The 22584-nt window shown below is 42.3% G+C and overlaps 1 protein-coding gene across 1 annotated transcript; it reads right to left on the reverse strand.

Annotated features, from left to right (window-relative positions):
• Positions 1 to 108: 108 nt before the first annotated feature.
• On the reverse strand, positions 109 to 20992 carry LOC112561701 (sodium/glucose cotransporter 4-like). The gene is made up of 14 exons (XM_025234316.1): positions 20335 to 20992; positions 9662 to 9730; positions 9345 to 9449; positions 8712 to 8771; positions 8080 to 8184; positions 7846 to 7954; positions 7294 to 7374; positions 5976 to 6208; positions 5626 to 5761; positions 5055 to 5313; positions 4244 to 4406; positions 3275 to 3496; positions 2497 to 2635; positions 109 to 1868 (listed from the first exon to the last, which is right to left on the reverse strand). The coding sequence occupies exons 1-14, from the start codon at positions 20413 to 20415 to the stop codon at positions 1651 to 1653; spliced, it is 1980 nt and encodes a 659-aa protein (XP_025090101.1). The 5' UTR covers positions 20416 to 20992; the 3' UTR covers positions 109 to 1650.
• Positions 20993 to 22584: the final 1592 nt, after the last annotated feature.

Consider the following 22584-nt stretch of genomic DNA (forward strand, 5'->3'; position numbering starts at 1 on the left):
AAAGACCAATATTCTAGTAGTACAGAAACAGGAAATCCAGGTATTATGTTGAGTAATCTTGGATGGGCGAAAAAAGCTCGCTGAGATGACACATATCAAACACTGGTATTAACTGCAAGGATAGACTGACAGATTTATTGCAAATATTGATCATGCAACTCGCCTGTGACTGCCATTGAATGAAATATACATAATTAATCACATATATACGGCATGCATTCCTGTGACAACCTTCACACTCTCATTGATGGCTGTTGATGAGGACACAAGCCTTGTGCAACAAAATGGATGAGGACCATGCATGCAAAACAAACAACCCCCCTCCCCCTTTCTCCAAATAACAAAAACCAAAATCAAAATTTGAAAAAATTCGGCCGCACTCTGTCACACACGCTGCCACTCAGCACGAGATATAAAGCATGCAACATGTCAATATAGTAATACAATACCAAATAATAATGCTGCGCTTTAAGTGCGCACTCTGATTATATATAAATAACACGCGATAAACATAATTTATTTCTCGCACCAATCTTCTGTGTGCGACTGTCCGACCCTGTTATAAGATTGTTCATCACAAATCCGAGAGAGCTTTCCCTACTGACATGTCAACAATCACAATGAAAGGTATCTGAGTGTTATTGGTAATAGATATATGCATGGTATCAGTTAATACATATGTTTCAGAATACTAGAATAGATGTATCCCTATGGCGGGGATGGTCACAAGTGCTCAATGTGGGGAGTGGAATGTTTCATTGGTACTGGCCAGTGCACGTGAAAGCACGAAGCAAGACGGTGACAAGCTGGGTTAGGCCAGGCCTTGACCATGACACAGGACATTTTATTTATGTAGCGGCTACCAAAAAGAAAAACACTAACAACTGATTGTTCATGTGACAGTTTTGTGTGTGTATGTGAGAGAGGGGAAAAAAGCAACAGCTTCTCTATGTACCCTATGGCACTGCAGTGAATGAAAATGAGAGTTCACTCACATTTCTCTAATGACTAGCACGTACACTACACTGCTTTTTGTGACCAAGGATAGCAAGGAAGCTATCCACTCGTTGATTCCTGGTTGCAGTGTGCGAGAAGAGACAACAAGAAGCAAAACTAGCAAAATCATGTCGGTCATGACCATAGCCACCTTATTAATCGCTGAAGAAAGAAGCAAAAGGCATGTTCAAAATATCTCTACACATGTTTAATTATGTTACTGGACTTTGAAAAGTGTATCAAATAACTAATAATTTAAATCTAAGAGGCTAATTTTTTTAAATGAAAGATGGAGACACAATTATTGTCGACGAAATCCTCACGGGTAGTTTTCATGAAAAATGTATAAAAATCTACGAGAAACTATACAGTGGTTTGTTCTTTATCTCATCCTCTGTCTATAACAGCACTAATAAATAATAAAACATTCTGATAACTAAATTAAAAATACAAATTTCAGCGACATAAAAAATAAAATCCAACATCAATAAAAATAGGAGAAGAATAAAAACAAACAAGCAAAACAGAAAAAAAAAAAAAAAAACAGACAATAATAACAACAAAAGCACTCGTATGCTAGCTAATCTATCTGCGGCCTGGGGGAACCAGACTAGCTTGAAGGACTTGCTTCAAGAAAGTGATGGAGAGACAAGATCAAGCGTAGAAGCCCCAGACGAAGATGGCGAGGGTGAGAAGGAGAACGGCGTTGACGTTGAGCAGGCGGCGCGTGCATGTCTCCTCGTGGATGCTCGTCTGCTTCTCCTCCAGAGCCCGCATCTCGGCGTCCGTCATCTGATGGTCGCCGGCCATCTTCTCGATGCCACAGATCCACTGGCACATCTTCTTGTACCACGGCAAGCTGTCGTATGGAGCTGCGCATGTCACAACGAGAAGAGGAAGGCGATGGTAAGAAAAAGAAGACAACATTCAATAAGATTAACAGCAAGAGGCGTGACAAAATGAAACAACAACAACAACAACAACAACAACACAACAACAACAACAACAACAGCAATGCTGGCTTATTCGCTTCACATGCTCAACAAAACACTTAAGTATATTCGTAGACAGTATACATAGAGAATACAAGCTCTGTCTCTGTCTAACGTACATATACATATTTATATTTATTCGTGAACGGAAAGATCATGCTTGTCGTCCTAATCTCTATTTTTCTATCCTCCACCCCACGTTTTTGGCAGCTTCACAAACTGTCATTGTTTTCTTTAAGCACTTTTCAATAATATTATTTCTGCTACTTGTTGGCGCATTCACAGCTGGACCAAATCTCTTGTATTCCTTACCGCAACGGTCATTAACCCCTACACCTACACGTATATTCAGGGTGGGAGTGAATAGTCCATCGAGCTATAGCTGTCGGGTAGGATGTTGACCCCACCACCACCGTGGCGTGTATAAACTTGAGCTTTGGTTCGGACAGATAACTCTTATACCTCCCTCCTCTCTTCCCTTATTAACCATGGTGGTCAGCGACCTTACCGTCAGTTATATTTAGGGGTGAATGTTTCTTGCTCTCCTCTTTCACTGGTTCTGAAGGAGCACTGTCGTCTGCTTCTGCCTCTGAGATGTCAATCCTCTTCAGCGTGCTAAAGCGGGTCCAGAAGGTCAGCCGTTGAAGCTGTGCCGTTAGAGAAATATAAAGACAATGGTCATAGCAACAGTCTGCAACTAACCAAAGATCTGATGTATAGCAAAAGAAACCAAAGAACGGATACCGACCAAAGAAAGTCAAAGAACAGGCAGCGAACAAAGGAAAGAAAGCAGATAGATATTTGATAAAGGAAACACACACAGACACACACCAAATGAAACCGAAGAACAGATATCTAACGGAAAAACCAGAGAAAAGATAACCTTACCAAAAAAAAAAAAAAAAAAAAAAAAAAATAGCAAAAGAAAAAGGAAATAAACGGAAAAGTATCTAGCAAAGGAAACGAAAAAATCTAGCAAAAGAAATACACGGGTAAATATCTAACAAAAGAAACTAATATCTAGCAAAGGAAAAAAAGAAACCTAACAAAGGAAACCAAAAGAAGGATATAGAAAAGGAAACGATCTCAACTAGACCTTATATTTGGGGGCAGAGTTTACATTACAAGCATCCTGAAAAATCATTTTAGGGCTTATTTTCGAGGAAACATGGTGATGATAACAACCAACCAACCAACCAACCAACCAACCAAACAAACAAACAAACAAACAAACAAACAAACAAACAAACAAACAAACAAACAAACAAAAAAACAAAACAACTTACGTGGATTTCATCAATAGGTTTCGTTAGCAGACTGATGACTGTGGTGACAATGCAGACGATGACAAAGAGGATGATTCCGAAGTGCAGATAATGGACTTTGCTGATGATGCCCGGCCGCTTGTCTTTATCCTCCTCGCCACAAGGCACATTAGGGTAGGCGTACTCCCACGCAAAGCGGACCAAGCCCACCACCAGGCCAACCATGAGACCCCAAAATGCTCCCTAACAGGGATTAGAACCAGAAAGACTTTGCTTTGAGAGCTGGAGGAACCATTATTTCGATCACTCTTATGATAATTATGAAGAAATATTTGAGTTGATGATGAATTGGGATGCGAGATGGAATGTTAAAATACATTGTTAGACGCTCATGGAAAATTATATTTCTCGATGCAAGGAAATAAGAGATAACTAAATCCCATTAAAAGATTATTATTTGTGTGTATTGGAAGGGGGGAGGTGTGGGTGTGTGTATGTGTGGGGGGAGACGCGTAAACTGATCAACCGGAAGTATTGTCAACGATTTTAATTATTTTGAAAATTTTATCACTCCAGTCTCTCCATTATCTCTCCATCTCTTGCAAAGTGTGGCTTGGGTAAGCCTCAGTGTAGATTATCTCCTCTTACCATACGAAAGTTTTTTTTTTTGCTTTATCGTTACTTTCTTACACTTTTGTGTGTGAATGTAGCTGCTTTCTTGATACCTAACAAACAAATCACTACAGCTGCCCTACTGGATGAGTAAAATTGTATCCATGCTTGTACAATTTCGGCGACTGGTATATACCGTTTTAAAATAACTATTTTAAAAGAGTGTTTAAAAGTATTCTAGCTGAGTGTAGAAAAGTAAGAGGTATTTCTAGCACTTTGTCATCTTTCACTTCGTGTACAATATGTCAAGAACATATCATAATGATAGAGGTTTTATATTGCTAATCTTTACAGAAAAATACTTTACGTGCCACGTACAGGCTCGTTGATGCGCTTCCAGAAGATGGCGAGGACGTAGACAGCACACACAGGCGGCGCCAGGAAGCTGGTGATGGCCTGGATGTAATGGAACAGCTCCGAGATGTTCTGCACGACGGGGATCCATGCGATGCCGACCCCCACCAGGATGATTACACACAAACTGCCGAGATACACATCATCATCATTATCATTGCTGCTCCCTCCCAGTTATCAATCCATATGTTCACTCTTTACACACTCAGGCTTGCTTTCTTATCTTCAATATCGGTGATAAGGATGACTAAACCTCAGAATAAAACATGTTATGCAAGAAGACGATATAAGAAAATGAAAATAGATGATGATATTTCCCATTTCAAAAATAGCTGTATAGGAGCAAGAGGACCTAGAAACCATTGAGACATTTGCCTTCAAAGTTGGGCAGACGATATTGCTCTCAGTGGCGGAGGAAAAAAAAAGGGAAAAAATTTCCTTGGAATGTGACCAAGATAAAATACATCTTGGAATACGACCAAAAATATATTAAAAAAAGTGAAAATATCGCTACTCAGGATAAAGAACAGAAAGTACAGTGACACAAACATAGTTAAATCAGAGCGAACAAAGAAAGAAAAAACAAAGAGCCATGAGGAAAAAAGTAACACAGAAAAAATAAAGCATTAAAACTAAGGACAAGAAAAGAAATCAACATCAGATAGTAAAATTAACGAGGACAACGAAGAAAGAAAACGAAAGCACTTAAAGGAAAATGAATGAAAGACACAAGGGAGGTAAATGTGTCTCGCGAAGGTGTGTCAGGGGAGATTACCGTCCGACAATCATGAGCTCCACTTCCGATGCGTTCTTGTGGATGCGGCGCCAGATGTCCATGGTGAAGATGGTCGACGAGGAGTTGAAGATGGAGGTCAGCGACGACACCAGCGCCGACATCATCACTGCCAGCATCAAACCGCGGAGGCCGTCCGGCATCAGCTCCAGCACCAAGGTCGGGTAGGCGATGTTGGTGCACCCCGATCGACTCCCGCAGATGCTTTCGCAGACGTCGGGATCTCCACAGGCGATCTTGTCTGACAAACAAAGATTTCAGTTAGAAAAACGCTTCGGAGTTACACAAGACAACGATGTCATTGTTCACTATCGGTCATTGAGCTCTGGCAACGTGACACCCAAGTCACCCAAATCGCAAACCACTAAGATTCAGATTTTGTTCATTTGTTCATTTCAATGTCATCGTTTCATCGTTTTCATCATTTACAAGCCATCAGATGTCGCAGAAAAATTGCGAAGGACTACATTTCATTTTGAATCTTCAAGGTGTCGGGTATTACAGGTGCCTGGGAATCCCTACAGTGCCACCCGTACAAGATGTCTGGTGTTACCTGGAAAGAGAACACGCGCGATCATGCCCGGGAAGACGATGAGCCACATGGGGAGGAACTTGAGGTAGCCCGCCAGCAGGGCTCCGGCCTTGGCGTTGGCAAGATTCTTGGCCGCCAGGGCGCGCTGGACAATCACCTGGAACAAGGCAACCCGTCGGTCACGCACACAAATCTACAAACATGAATGATGATTCCTTCCAAACTGAAATTTAAAGGGAATGAAGATGCTGACAAACTAACACGACTGTCAGAAGAACCAATAGGAAAGTCACCAACCGCCACATCCCTACGTCAGCAGCAGGAAGATATCAAGCCAGTGAGAGAAACAAACAAATGGTGGAACGACTCACCTGGTCCGAGCACCAGTACCACACGGAGGAGATGGTCAAGCCGAAGATGACCCCCGGCCAAGGGAGGCCGCCATCATCGTAGGAGCGGATGAGGTGCCAGGAGTTGGCGGGGGGGATGCCGCACTGGGTGTAGCTGTAGTTGGAGTCGGTGCCGTAGTGAGCGAGCGTGGTGTTGGGCCAGGCCTCGAAGAACTTCTTCTGCAAAGCTTCGTAGCCGCCGATTTTGAGGAAACCTATTGAACACGTGATGTGAGTTGAGGATACAGTACTCGGGGAATGATCTTAGCCAGTTCCAAATGAGCATCCCTTGTCTTATACAAGAAAAAAAAATGTTAGAGAGTTGTTCATTTATCACGTGATAATTTTCTGAAGCTCATTTAACTCATTTATCAAATCGAGACACCTTAGTTTGTTTTTTTTTAACCTTCAGATAAGAAGGTAAATTATATAAACACGAGGTTTATACCTGTGTGTAATAGGGACTTTTTTTGACGGGAACATTAAATCTGTTTAAAATAGGAATTGGCTCTAGAAGTTTCCATCAGCGTTAAGGTTAAAACAAAAAACAACAACAACAACAATAAAACGTTCTGGGAGAGGGCTTGAGCAAGGTATAGAATGAAGCCACAATAATTCCTTGGTTTCACTGCATCAACACAGAATTTTATTCTAGTTTCTCGGCATTGCTAGAGTAGAATGATGTGAGACAACCAAAGTGTCGGAAAGGAGTACACGACTACGCTGCGGTTGAGGTTGAGACTGAGGGAGGTAAAGAAACGACAGAAGGGCACAGACAAAGAAGGAAAGGCTAGCCCCGAGTAAGTGGGGTCTCGAACCCCTCTCCCCAAACCAACGACCTAAGAATTGTGGTTTATGGGCGACCTTTATCTTTTCCTGTCAACGATAAGGACGGAAGTTTTCAAACGAGCGGGTCAAGGACTAACGGGATCAGCGTCGTTAGTCTGGTCAGGGTGGGAAGGGTGCCAGTAGGGGTGGGTGTCGCTGATAAGTGTACTTATACTACGTGGTGAGTGCTGAGTGTTTGGACTCTTATCGCCGCAGTACTTCTTGCTTTCGCGACCAAACTATGACAAGGCGAACACACTTTTTGTTTCCGTTCTGTGGAACAATATGTAAAGAAAAACACATAGAAAATTCTAGAAACACGTGAAAACATAGAAACATAGACAACAAAGAGAATGTTTGTCTTCAGTAAGGAAAATAAATCTTGGTTTATGTGGTTAAAGTCTCTTAGAAATTATAAAAAAATATATCTCTTATTTATCATTTCATTTAATTTTTTCTTGGACGAACTTACTCATGACCATCAGAATCAAGGCCCCCACCACCATGATGATGGTCTGGATGAAGTCTGTCCAGATAACGGCGGTCAGTCCTCCTGTAACCATAGTAACCAAGAAATCTTGTCGGTTAACCATGAAACAGCTGCAGATAACAATGGTCCAACATCGTGCATCTAGTTACGATGGAATGGTAGTTATCCGATGTTTAAGAGGTTCTTGCGCTTGATCTTCTGATCATTAATAGAGCATCACAGGGAGGCTGGGTGTCAATTGATTAGTTTTGAGTAGAATTGTAGCTTTTGTTTGCACTTGTTAACGACTGGAAGAGATTTCTGCTTGCCTGCGTGCATGAATGTGTCAAGTGCGTGTGAACGTGAAGGGGTGGGAATGGAGAAGGGTAGGGGCATGGGCAAGATTGAACTTGTTTAAAAAAGAATTGGAAAGTGAACAAGCAAGAAACTGAGCTGATAAGAATGAATCAGTCAATCAATGTCCTCAAAAACCTTAAACTAACATCTTTAGTGTCTATGAATATTTCTTAAAAAGAGCTCATCTAACACCCTCACCTCCGATGGTAAAGATGGCGGACACACCGAGCAAGATGATGACTGCGACATAGAGGTTGAGCTCTGGCATGGCTTGTGTCAGAAAGATGGCTCCGGAGTACAGGTCGGCCTGGTGACCAAGGGAATCGAAAGGAGAAATCAAAAGGGACAAATTCTTTCCATCTATTCTTTCTCTCATCATGATAACCACACAGAGACTTTGGTAAAGGTACTGTACCGCCATGGTGCACTCACAGAGATTTTGGTGAACACATACAGGAGCAAGGCCAGCACAGAAAGGTAGATTCGTATCCTCTGTCCCCCGAAACGTTTTCGGAGATACTCCGGCATAGTGAAGACCTGAAGAAAAAAACAAAAACAAACCCGCATGATCATTTGAAGACGAGCAGGGCGATACTCGGAAAACGAACCCGTGACTATACCAAACCCGACAACGCGGATAGTCAGGAAAGAACAGACGATACACACGGGTATAGCGAGCCTCGAAAACGAATGTGTGTATAATTATATATATATAATGTAAGAAGTAATAATTTAAATGTGTAACGTGAGGCGTAATGTACACGTGTATAAAGTAATCTGACAAGTGAAACTGTGCAAAAGCACGAAGGTCTAGCATCCGTTGCCCTTTCAATTCATATCATATTCATGTCATATAATTCTCCAATTTAAATCGTTAGTTTACATGTTTACAAACTAGACACACACAAACGCACAGCACATACAAGCACATAAATACACACGCACCCAAGTACACGAGAACACACACATATGAACACGCGTACACTCAGTGCAGACAAAGACTGAAGAAGGAAGAAATCGAGAGACAAAGAGCGAGAGAGGAAGTGGAGAGAATAAATACTTACGCCTGCCGCAACGTATACTGGGACAAACAGCCAGCCCAGAATCATCAGAATGATGATAGCCTGAAAAACATCATCATAATAATCATCATCATCATGATATGTGTGTGCACCTTCATTTGTACGTGAGTATGTGAGAGAGAGAGAAGTGTGTGTGTGTGAGAGAGAGAAGTATGTGTGTATGAGAGAGAGAGAGAAGTATGTGTGCGTGTGTGTTTTACGCCGAGCCAGCAACTAAGGCAAAGCCCTGTAAACAGATGCCACAAGCAGAGAAAGAGCTGGTGTTCGAGACGAGATGTGAACCCAGGTCATCCAGTCCTCACTGTAAATGGTGACAGACGCTAACCGTTGCGCTACCAAAACCGCCCTTAGAGAGGAGGGGAGAGAGAGATAGAGAGAAAGAAACAGAATGGAAAGATCAATTAACGGGAATTAGAATAACTGTTACACACATAAATATCGATAGATACACCTATATAAACACGTGGACATGTTTCTAATTTAATAAAGAAGCATTTTGTCTGTAATCTGCTCCCTTGTCATTGACCTCTAAGTAATTGCCGAAGTCTCGCCTCTCTGCTTCTATTCTGTTAAAGAAACATCAACACAAAAGTGTCGTGAAGAGTGCTGACTCACATTAATCTCAAAGACAGCGATGCCGATGCCACTCGCTGCCCCGGAGCCAGCCAGACCCACGAAGTGGCCGCTGCCGATGTTGCTGGCAAACAGCGAGGCCCCCACCTGTCCAAACAGAGGAATTAGCTCATCATCACCTGTCACAGAGACTATTTCACGAACACCGACATGCTTCAAATTATTCACTGAGGACAGCACTTAGCGCCGACAACCGTTTTCTTGTTGATTTTATTGAATGACATGGTATCTTTGATAAAATACTACCCCCATCTCCACACCCACAACGACATCTTTGGAGCGAGACAGAGGCGACTGACCGGTATCCAGTGCATGGTTCGTCCCGCCAGGAAGTAACCGCCTATACTGCCTCTGTTGCGGCATGACGACTGTAACAAATAGCATTGTATTAATGATGTGACAATGACATACAACGGTAATGACACGAGAATGATACATAGCTACAGTGATGTCGACATGAGAATGACACATAGCTATAGTAATGACGACATGAGAATGACACATAGCTATAGTAATGACGACATGAGAATGATACATAGCTACAGTAATGACGACATGAGAATGATACATAGCTATAGTGATGACGACATGAGAATGATTTATAGCAATTGTAATGATATGAGAGGGATACATAGCTGTAGTAATGACAACATGAGAATGACACATAGCTACAGTAATGACGACATGAGAATGATACATAGCTATGGTGATGACGACATGAGAATGACACATAGCTATAGTGATGACGACATGAGAATGACACATAGCTATAGTGATGACGACATGAGAATGATACATAGTAATGACGTTTAAAAATGACCTATAGCAGTATTAACAACATACGGCAGTTGCATAATAAATGCCATCATTACCTATAATACTTGTATAATAAATTCGATAATTGCATAAATTGGTATTAATGACTTGGAAAGAGAATGACAATAAGACATCATCAGCTCAATCCTGACGAACGGAGAATGCCTGAGCATTTGTTGTAGAGTGTAGACGAAAAACATTTTGAAAAACATTTCTTCCCTTGACCTTTCTTCTGTTCCATGGAAAGATCTATTGAATTCAAAAGCAGGATAAATTCTCGACAGAACTCCACCCTTGCACTTTGTTTCTTTACTGAATTCAGGATGGAGTTCATATCCTATGGCAATAACATATAACAGAATTAGTGACATGTCAGGGACAAATAATGGCAGTAATGCCATGTGACCAAAAAACCTTCAACACTCATAATCGCATTTGATAATGACAAAGTATTAACTAGGAATGGCAATGAGTTGTGATGTATTCATGACTCATGAGCATGACTAACACACTATGTTGGAGCCGTTAAATTGAGGAAGAGGATCCTTTGTCGGCTTTCAGAAGAGAAAGAGGGAGAGAAGGAGGAGATGTAAGAGTGAATTAAGAACACGTTAAGTATGTTTTCAGGGTCTCCAGAGAAAGGTCAAAGGTTACGAGAAGAATAGACAGTGAGTCTGTGTTAAAATGCAAAAACTACTTTGTAAGGTGTTTGGAAGAGGTAAAGACGCATAATTGTAGAGAAAAGACCATGAGAAGGCAATAAAAGCTAAGGTATCAAGGATAATGTGAGACCCTGACCACGTTTCTGTGAGATCAGAGGTAATAATAGTATTGACAGCCACTGAAATGAGAGGAGCATGCTGCACATTGGAGGGCGCCTGAAAAAATAAAAATCCGGAATGATGGGATAACCCAACCTAAAGATAAAACTGTGTATATCTTTGGCATATACAAGGATGCTTTTTTTAAAAAAACACATTTGAAATTATGTCTAAAAACATTAGTGGCATATTAATATTTAAACACTATTAGACAACATTCGTCAATACTTTAATCCAGTTTATTTTTGTCGGCCTGGGTCCGGATGCATGAAGTGATTGTATGAGTCACTGTAACAGCCATGGACAACAAATGTCTACTTGTTAATCAAGATTATGCCTGGTGATAACACAGGAACCGTTATAAAACTGTTTTGGTCCTAAACTGGAAATACCTGGCATCCGATATTTCTGTGTGTGTCCGGGCAAACGCTTTTTCGATAACCTTCATGAACCTGATGTGTTTTCTCGGTCAGTGAGGGAGTGGACCACACTATCTGGACACATACATCACCCGCCAGATACTCCAGTATTAGCAAAAACAAACAACAGAAAGGTCCCCACAAAAACATCAACTCCGCCTCCGCTTTTATTCCTTTCGATCGTGACCCTCTAAGTCCAGTGCAAACTTACTCCGACCTCGTTCGTGATCTGATAAGTTGGCTCGGTACCAACAACTGCTGAGAATCTGGAAGCAAAATCCACTTCACGTCTGTTATCAGCGAAGTAGTCCCCCAAGGGTTACTTCATTAAAAAAAAGACAATTTTGAAATGGTGTCTTTTAATGAAATTGGTCCAAGGACACAAGCTGATCCGCTGCCAAGGAGGAATTTGAACAAAACAAAATTATGATTCCAATATGCAGCGAACCTCCGAAGCAGTGACAATATTTCTTCAAAACTTTTCTTTCCGAGAAGACATTAGTCGCTGGTAATGTCCAAAAAGGTCAACAGCAAGGTTCCAGCGAGCAGACATACTATGTGTGATATGAGATAAGACATGCAGGGTGTTCAGCAAGCAGAACTGAACTTAGTAAATATTGTGATAGCTTCGTAAATTTTTTTTTTCTAGACTTATTTCACAATTCGATTCCTGCGTGGACCGCTTTTGCTTAAAATGTTGGGAGCTTGGGATAGCTGATACCTAGGTTAAAGGTTAAAGTTGAGAATCGCTATCAAGCCGCCATGCAGCCGACCACACACAACTCACTCCTGTCTTCAAGCGACATGTTGATACGACTACCTACACGTGTTATTTACAGTCTACACAAGCCTGCACCTGAAGAAAGGTCGGTGCATGTATCAGTGAAGTGGGTCATTCTCCATTGTTTTGTCCTAACCTGCCGAAGGTAGTGTCAGACAGTTCTACATCTCTCAGGTTACTCTGCTGTCCGAGGGAGGAGGAGGACCGATAAGAACCTCCGTGATTTACAGCTCGGCGAGGTGCCATATGCATTTCCAAGAGCGGATGACAGCTGGAATGTTCAGTCCGTTTTACATAAATTATGTACCTTCTTCAGATTACAGGCTAAGGTCAGATGAGCAAATACATCATTGTAAGTGGGGGCAGAGAGAGAGATAGAAAGAGTTAAACTGAACCTTTTTTACGGGGTCGCCGTTCTGTACCTACAGGGTCACACAATTTGAGACAGAACAAAATGGAACCCTGGTAAGAGAGAAAGAGAGAATGAGAGGGACTTGAACGAGAGAAGCGACCGGGTGGAAGTGAGATAGCTGACCGTGAAGAAAAACAATTAACTTACACCCCCACCCTACACACACACAAACACTTTCCCTACCCCACAAAATGTCCTTACTTACCCCACAAAAAACAAAAAATACCCCTATCCCCACATCAAAAGGCAGAAAAAGAGAAAGGAGGACATAAAGAAATGCAAAGTTACGAAGGAAGCAATGCACACACACACACGCAGAAGAGAGAACAAAAATGAAAGAGAGAGAGACAGGGTCATGTCCTTTAAGACAGAACAAAATCGAACCGTAGTAAAAGAAAGACGAAGAATGAAAAAAAACCGATTCAACAAACAAAGAATACACCAGAAAGAAAAAAGGTAGTAAAAGAAATGATGACAAAATTAACGAAAATAGGGGACAAAATGAAAAGAAACTTAAAAAAAAATACACAGACAGAAAAATAAAGAGACAGAAATACAGACAGAAACAACGAGAAAAACACAAAGAGACAGAGTAAAGTAAAAAGAAAAAAAAATTGTCCTTCTTGTCTTCTTGCTCCCTTCCTTCAACTCTTTTGGCATCTCTGATAATCAGTGCAGCATCTCACTAACTCCAGTTTTATTTTCCGGGCATCTTCGCCCCTCCTGTACACCCCATCTTATTTTGTCATAGGAGCGAGAGGAAACCCTCAATTAAACCGTTGATGTACAATAAACATTGTAAAGGTCGCCCCGAAAGGTCACAACGCCCCGTGGCCGCCATACCTGTGAGGGAGAAAATCCACCGAGCATCTACCCGCGGTCCCACCCCACCTCACTGACAAAGTCACCACATACCTATATATATGTGTGTGTGTGATACCTACCTACCACCACGCACTCTACAAAGTGTTCTCAGTTCGAGAGTTCACGAGGGACATAAATCTGATGTCTGTTTGAAAAGAGTGTTTGCCAGTCACAAACAGAAGTGTCTCGTCTTTCACGACACTGAGAGATACGCGTCCATAAAACATGTTGGCATGGCAACTTGCTCTCTAACCTCTTGGCCGAGAACACCTTAAATTATTGCAACAAACCAACCGGTTTGCTGAATGAAGGATAAAACTGATCTCAAGTTCTCGAGAAGACCTCAAACCTCTGGATGAACGACACACCCAGGTAGTCGCTTGGGCAAGATCGGGGTTTCTAAAGGTTGAGATAAGATTGGTTAGTTTGATTAACGAAATGATTCATTTACTATGCTTTATGTAGCAAAGTATCGCACGGCGATATTACATCGTTCCAAAGAGATGTTCAGAAAAAAGGAGACTAAAACTAAACCACAAAAACTGGATTTTGAGAATTTAAAACAAAATTCACAGACGGGCTTTCATGAAATAATTCATGTTTTTAACAATCTAACAGAAGTTATGTACAGAAGAAAGATTAAATGTGTTTTTCTTTAAAAAAAAAATACATTCAAACAACCGGTAGGAAAGATTTTAATCCTGATGTGTGGGTTGTTGACCTCTTTCTCTGCCTGGTGAGGTTTGCACGCGTCTATCTCGAGAATACAAGTATACAACAACATATTTTCCCGGATTTGGAGAAATGATATCTTGCACTAAGCTGACCTGATTATTACAACACAATGCAGCAACTTGCAAGAATCTTTACAGAGCGGCAACACCTCGACAGATCGTCCCTACAGGTGTGCTCGGCTTTATGCTCGGGCACGTGTGTCGCAGACCCCTGGTGTCCCCTGGTGTCCCCTTCTGACCTTTGCGCACTGGAGATTGTACATCAGGTTATCGCCTGACAGACTGCGCGGACAGGCGTGAAGTTACGTGGCGGGGACGTAGAGGTGTAGATGACAGGAACACCGTGACCGGCACGTAAACCTTTTTTGTTTTGCTAACACCTCACACCCTGTCCCTCTCCTACTTTATTCTACCCTTCTTTCTCTCTTCAGCGGTGTATCGTGTGCCCGCATTTAAAAACCTATCTTTTATTGCTTTAAGCACATTAAGACTTAATAGAAAAGATGATAAAGTTACAAACCCACTTGACAACCCCTATAATACCTTTTATCCCCCTCCCACAATCACAGCCCCTATACCCACCCTGACCCATCAGTCTATCTCTGCCTTCATTATATACATATTCACGAGAGAGAGTTTTCACTGTATTATTAGTTTAATTTTTTGTTGTTAGAGCATTCATAGAAAAAAGGGAAATGAGCTATATAAATCCTCAACAACGACGACGATGATGATGATGACAAGAAAGTACACTAGCGCCACATTTCAACCCTTGTGGAAAGATCATGACATATTACAAATAATAACAAACAACTTTAATCAAGACCAGACATGCTCCTGTGCCCACCAATGTTCCAGTCAAAGGACAGATCACATGAGTACAAACAAATCATTTGTTGATGTTCGTAGGGTGGTCTGGGTTGAATACCTCTTTGACAAACCACGAGTTCACAACCCATAGGAAGGAAAGAAATCTGAATCCACATACATGTATATAATACTTCTAACACAAGGTTAACAGGTCATCATTCTTCATGCACTGCTGATCAGTCCGCTCACACACACGTATAGATATATTGTTTTGGTGGTGGTGGTGGTGGTGGTGGTGGTGGTGGTGGTGGTTGATCTCAATTGTCATCACGCACTGACTAGTCTGTCACTAATTAACGGGTGGCCACACTCACACCACGTGGTCAACACGTGAGGTGAAAAGCTCGACCTCTGACCTTAAGGATAGTGTCACGGTTTTATTTTTGAACGACGTTTAACATTGTTGTCTTCTTTCTTTCTCTCCCGCTCTCTTTTTCTCCTGACCGATCTGTCTATCCCTCTTTCTCCTCCCTCTTTCACGTCTGTTAAGGAATGAAAGATAACAAACAAACAAACCACAAATTTAGCTAGATATTTATTCTAGGTGTTTTGGGTACTTGTTAATTGAATATGAAGATGTGCCTACACATTTTACATTCACCTCCTTCAGTCACGGCATACACTGAATAAAGGAATGCAAATTTCTATCTCTCCTCCCGTCCCCTTGTAGCAGACACACCCCACCTCCTCTTCTGAAGCCAGTTACTAGTGAAGTCACGGATTCATTTTTTTCTCATCGTCTACAAACTCTTCAAAACATTCCTTATCCCTATACATATCGTGCAAATGGCATATACATGGAAACAATGTTCATGGACTGCTGGATGACACTCAAGTAAACCTAGTTTATCAGTGTATCACCTAACACCACATTGCTGTAAAGGTTCTAGGGAAGCTTTTGTATCAAACTCAAGCCGGAACTTGCATAGTTGAGTCTGAGTCAGTGAACAAACAAGGATCGACTGACAGCCGCTGACAATGGCAGTTTATTTGCATGTCAGAGCCAAGCAGAGAACATTTTACATCCGGACACACCGGTGCACCTTGTGACAGTCAGGAGGGACTACACGAGGTCCCGGATTTTCCAGTTGTGTGCAAGTAAACAGGCCAACCAAAAGTTCTCACCTCCCGTTGTTCAAAGTTTTTTTTTTTTACACATACCGGTGAAGTGGACTCTAGCTTTATTCTTCGTGTTTCTTTCGTTTGATCCTCTGATCGAAGTCATTAAGGTGAAAGTACGAGACGGCACAGATTATTCTAGAAAAGAGAACTTCGTCAGATGGTAGAACAGATGGCAGAGTCGGGGGAGGACAGCAACCGAAGCAATTGTCTGTGTAGGAATGTGAACATTACATGAAGGACGTAGTCAGGAACGTAGTATGGAGCACAGTAAAGAATGTACAGTCCAGACGGTATGTACAGGACGTAGTACGGAAGGCAGTGAAGAATGTAGTTTGGACGTAGTAAGGACGTAGTGCCGAACGTTTACAACGGGAAACAGGGTACAGGAAAGGGTGATAAAAGTGCTGTCGGCGACAGAAATCTTCACTGAGGTTGTAAATTGTCATTAAACTCTTTGAAGGTGGCGGGCACACGGGGGCCTCAAGAGCAAAGCTTCGTCACAACGGTAGAGAGTTTATACATCTACATTCCTCTCAATCTCTCTCTCTTAGTACTTAGCTTATTCTATCCCAGTAACAAGCGATGGCTAAGTGGAAAAAAATGTATTGCTTACTTCTCGTCTCGTTAATAAAGAATTTTCATTGTCTCTTCCACACACACACCAGCTTGAATATAAATGTAGCGGCCAGTGTCTTTGATTAACGGGGACCAGTTCAGGTCAGGTCAGGTCAGTCCCATGCCCGGTCCGGGCGTAGGGGGGACCGTCCGGCAGCAGCAACAGACAGAATTTTCCACCCGGTCCTGTCTTGAGCAGATGCGAGCAGGTCTGGCATCTCGCGTTCGGTCCATTCTTTAATGTTGGTGACCCAGCTTTTCCTCGGATGACCACGACGACGGCTCCCTTCGAGGGTTCCTTGTAGGATCGTCTTGGACAGGGTGTTGTGGCGGGTGACGTGTCCGAACCAGGCGAGCTTGCGCCGCTTCACTGTTGCCAGAAGGGGCTCATGCGGGCCCACGAGGGAGGTTACGGTGCTCCGTACGTATGCGTTGGTCTTGTGTTCGCGGTACGAGATGCGGAGCAGCTTTCTCAAGCACTTGTTCTCAAAGGCCTGGAGCTTCTTTTCCGTTGCGGCAAGCAGCGTCCAAGTCTCGCAGCCGTAGAGTAGGATTGACACTACGAGGGACTTGTACAGCCTGTGCTTGGTACTGAAGCTGATTGAGTTGCTTCGCCAGATCCAGATAACGGGGACCACTTCAAGATAAATACTTTTACTTATCACTAAATATAAGTAAAATTTGTTGCACGACATAAACACAAGGGCCTTTCTTCCAGAATTTATAACAGCAAATTTTAGAAGAACGAGTGTACTCACTCCCACTTGAGAGGGTGCGTGCAAACTTTTTAAAAAAATATAAACCACGATGACCCTCAGACAGGAGCCTTGCCGAGAAGTTCTGAGATCTAGGCTGACTAAAGAACAGAGAATGTTACTTGTACAGATTGTTGTCTCTTACAGGTATTCGTGGGCTTGTATACAGGGACTGTGGCTCTACCCGCGCCTGTCACCGTTAGAGTCAGAGTCGGCTGCCGTGGGTTCGAATTCCGGCTCCGACATCCCTCTCTCAGGATATCACATATGTTTATAGGGCCGACCGCGTGTTGATAAAGATGCATTTGATGCCTACTCTAAAAACAAGAGTGTGCTCTTGGACCGGGTGTTGCTGGAAACATCGCTATATCAATGTGTATGAACATGTATCTATGTGTATTTATTTAATACAGGATTAATAAACACTCTTGATTTTTACACACACCTATAAAACCATGTACTAACACACACACACACACACACAGGTGACCACATCACAGTCGGATGGCGGAAGAAATAAAACTATTACCGTATCTACCCGCTGTAACTAGGGGTACATAAAGATTCTCGAGGAGGGTACAAAGACTTAACAACAACGTGTGCTTCGTGCTGGATGATAGTGGGCTGTGATGCACCGACATAAAATGTTATCTCGACTTCGCAACATTGCTCCCATCAACTGATGTCTCACTACTTCTAAAAATAATGTGTATTGATGTTTCCACTGTGCTGCACCGCTCTGTCTGCAGAGGTTTGATATCTTCATAAGGACGCAGGGTGGTGTCGAGGAAGGAGAGAATGGGGTGGTTCAGTTAGTTGCAAATAGACTCTACCTGCAAATTATCTAATATACAAACATATTCAAGAGCATGTACAAACACACCCAGAGAGTACCTCGAACATGTATTAACACAGTCGAACACGAGTTCAGCCGAGAGGATCCGAATTTACCCGAGAGCACCCGAGATCACTCGAACACAACCGAACATCGGAAAACAATCTTTCACTCTTAAACTGATCATTGGATCACATGTGTATTCAAGAACAGACTCTAAATTAATTTGACATATAAATAAATTACACACAAAAATGCAGCAACAAAGAATTAAGCTCTGATACATTTAGAAATAACTTCAAGTTGACTTTAATTCTCTCAATTCTCAATCGTCTTGGCACCTCCCGACAGATTACAAATCGCCGATTAAACAGTCTGAGAAATCGTGAAATAGTCACAGGTTGGGCCTGCTATTGCAAACGGGAAGACAATAAAGAAGCTAATTAAGTATATGCAAAGAACGATGAAACATTTCGCAATGCTTGTGTCCGCTGTGCCCTGTGTCCGCCATTACCCAACTCGTGACGCACGAGTCGCTTGTCGGTTAGTCTACATCCGCCTTTAGCCACGTCATGCAACCGTCTCCAGGGTTTGACCCGCTGTTTATCTGTGAACAGCAAAGTTGCGATATGCTGCAAACTGCGTAGTTTTGTAGTAAGCAGTATTGTTTGTGTCGGACTTATCAGCTTTCTGGGCGACTGACCGTTGTTCCGGGTTGGCCTCTAGCTTCGAGGTCCTGACCGGCAACCTCGTTATTTAGTCAATTTTTTTTTTTTTAAATCGGTCGACGCGCAGCAGACGGAGGAAAAAAGGGTTTTCTTCCACTTCGTACATTTGCACTCAAATCTGAAGACGAAGACAAATTTCTGCAGGTGTTAAAGGGATTTTAGTTGCGATATCTAGAATTTTTAAATGCAAGATAGATAATAAAAGTTGTTTAAAACTTGAAGCTGTGCATTTAATTATTTGTTTAAATTAACATTAGTGCGTGGAAAGGGACGCCCAGAGTCGGGTGCGATGGTGTGGTTGCGGCCCTGTGCTCCACTGGGAAGAAGGAATAAAAACATTAGCGCGTTTCTATCCTACTAAAACAATCTTCTCTTTGTCGTGGAATTTTCACTAAAAATGGAGATTTTGTGAAGTCACCTGCATTTAGAAGCCGTGGAGGGAGGAAAGAGAGAAAAAGGTGGTGTGGAGATGAGACAAATTAACAATTACAAGGAAATATGCGAAAGAAAGAGAAAAAAAAAATGAATAAAATTTCCAGAACTCGTCAGCAAAAAAAAAAAAAAAAAAAAAAAAAAATGTGTGGCGGGCTGTTTGGGCGTTCCTTGCCCTGAGGTGTCTACAGAATAGACTGTTGACCTAAAACCCGCCCGCCTGTCATAAATAACCTGAGCCACTGCACACCTTTACACAACATAGCAAAGTGACGTCACAGGGAATGTCAGGTGTGTTGTAATGATCGTTGTACCGCTCAGTGGCGGTTGTTTGTCATCTAACCAAAGAATAATATTGCGGACATGTTGTACAGAAGTCAAATAATTTATTAAACAATATATACGTACACATTCTACTGCGCCCAAAAAGTTTCTTAAACAATGTCCCAAAGTAAAATACTTAGTATTATAATGGATATGTGTATGTACAAAAATAAGACATTTTACAGAAGCATATCACATGTTCAGTAATGACCTATCAACTTAAAAAAATATTATACAAGTTCTTTAAGTAAAAGCAGAAATTTTTTTTAAAATCCATAGAACATTTTGGGATTTTTTTAAAAAATTGCCTAATTTAATGACGGATGAAGACAGTTGCGATATAAAGTACAGAACATTAGAGCAAACAACCCCAAGTAGATGATTCTCTCCCACTAACAACATTTCAATTTCTTTAAATGAGAATGATCTTTTGTTTTCACTCACGATTATTCCGACAGCGATGACAGATATGAAGTAGCCGACGATGACAAGTATATCTCCCCAGTGCAGACGACTTTCCGCCATACTGGACTACTCGCTCTTGTCTACAGCAACCTCTGAAGATGTTCAACACTAGACACACCCTGGGTAGAAATTGAAATAATCCGCCTTGCTATACACGCTGGTCACTAGTCGGCAGGTCAGAGGTCAGGACGAGACGTTATGAAGAACTTGGGGAGACTCTCGTCAGACGGAGGTGACTGTGGCGACTGGTCTCAACTCTTTCATTCCTGTGATGACAGTCGGTCCTGTGCAGGCTGTCAAACTGGAGAAATCGCTTCTATTATTAGGACGAAGTCTCCGTATGGTCGAGTTGAAAAAATAAATAAAATATTGAAAGAAGAAAAATTCTTTAAAAGTTAACAATAGACGAAGGCGCTCGCTAAGAGGGTGCTGAGGGGACAGGTGATTCGGTTGCCAGCGCGAGAAGTGAAGGTGAGACAGCGTGCGAGCCAGCCAGGTGAGGGGAACTTTGAAAGTTGGCTCGTACCTGGATACCCTCAAGCTCACCTGCGACACACAGACACACACCTTGGCTGACTGCTCGCTCGCTCGCGCGGGCGGACGCACCTTCAGGCTGTGTGCAGCGGACCAGACAGTAAACAGGTGTGTGAAAAGGACACAATGTGACAGGTGACAAAGTTTTCAAGCCTTACCTGAGAAAAAGGTGCAATCAGTGATGACGAGTAAAGAGATACACCGTCAACAAAAAGGGAGTAAACAGTTGACAGGTTTTTGAAGGACAGGTATTATTAGTCACATCTATCTTCCTTCTCCCACGCTCTTATTTATTTTTCATCTCCTTACTTTCCATGTGTGTGTGCGTGCTTGAGTGCACGTCCACGTGCGTGGGTGCGTGTGTGTTGACGTGTATTTGTTACGTGTTGACGAGCCAGGTAATCGTCTGTGAGGTCAAAGGTGAAGACAGGTAAAAACAGCAAAATAATTGCACGGCACTAAAAATAGTACTGCATGTATGTAGGTCATCTCAGGTCATACCTGTCGGGAGGAAAAAGCTTCCTGAAATCGTTCAAGGTTGTGTTTGTCGACCCTACAGGCAGACAGCTTATGAGGCGTGAAGTGAACTCGTTTTAGGAATGTCTCACACACCTCTACTCACAGTTTTCCTATTAAGGAAAAATTAAACACGTGTGATATTAAAACCAGTAACCCGTAAAAGCGATCACCAAGACGAAATGACTGATGTCGACGAGCTCTAGTAAATACATGCAAGGGGGACATATTTGTGGAGAGGGGGGACAACGACAGGTCATGCGGAACCATGGGGCATGCTATATGGATGTGCGTCTAATATTGTTCTAAAATGCGAAAACGTAATTGAAAAATAAATATTAAAAAATAAATATTGCTATAATCGTGTTAGATACTTAGAGAGATAAAGAGGGGCGGAGGCAGAGAGAGAGAAAAGACGGATAAGGAAACGGGTATGTCAGTTTGAAGTTGCTTCAGTCAAGCATCATGATGCATGACTGACGAATCGGGTACACTGTCATTCAGTTCCCGTCCTGGCATAGATTCTTGATGAGTGGAGTCTTCTTTGCCCGACTGCATGTCCCATCTATCACAAAGCCCTCCCTCCGACCGTCCACCCTCTCCGGATACAGGAGGTGGGTAAGGTGCACTGCGCGAGACTACAGCCTGTCGAGGGTTTTGCGTCATTACGTTTTACGTCCTCTCACCTATGACGTTTCCAAATGGCGTGAAAGACTGGGCAATGCTCTGGTGCGATGTGAAGGCTGTTTGTGCATCCTGTGCCCGACGGGCATGCCGGGAGGATAATTGGTCAGTGCTTGTTTAACCCACTTCTCTTCTGGATAAACAGTTGGAATTCAAAAATTATCTTATTAAATAACGGGCATGCTTTGCTTGTAAATAGTTTAAGTCCTCGACAGTGATTAATGACATTTAATAAACTAAGCTGCATAGTCTGCTGTTGTTGTTTTGCTTTTGGTGGATGTAGGAATGTGGGCTCCGAGATTCAGTCTTTGCTGTGAGCGTTGCTGTCACTAGTCTCGGGTCTCGCTATAGACATATCGTGCACACAGTGAACTGAAAGTGTATCCGGAAGAGGTAGACATCACATCATCGTCAGTCACAACCCCAGCCAGCGGTTATCTGACGACCTACACAATGCTGATTGGCGGCCGGTGATCCCATTGATAAGATGCTCCT

The sequence above is a fragment of the Pomacea canaliculata genome, linkage group LG4 (genome assembly GCF_003073045.1).
Source record: "Pomacea canaliculata isolate SZHN2017 linkage group LG4, ASM307304v1, whole genome shotgun sequence".
Taxonomy (NCBI): domain Eukaryota; kingdom Metazoa; phylum Mollusca; class Gastropoda; order Architaenioglossa; family Ampullariidae; genus Pomacea; species Pomacea canaliculata.

Coding starts and splice junctions, on each gene's coding strand:
- LOC112561701 (XM_025234316.1), bottom strand. CDS start 20,415: ATGGCGGAAAGTCGTCTGCACTGGGGAGATATACTTGTCATCGTCGGC. Junction 9,731..20,334: donor TCATCGCTGTCGGAATAATC/GTGAGTGAAAAC, acceptor TATTTGTTACAG/TCGTCATGCCGCAACAGAGG. Junction 3,497..4,243: donor GGAAGCGCATCAACGAGCCT/GTACGTGGCACG, acceptor AATCCCTGTTAG/GGAGCATTTTGGGGTCTCAT.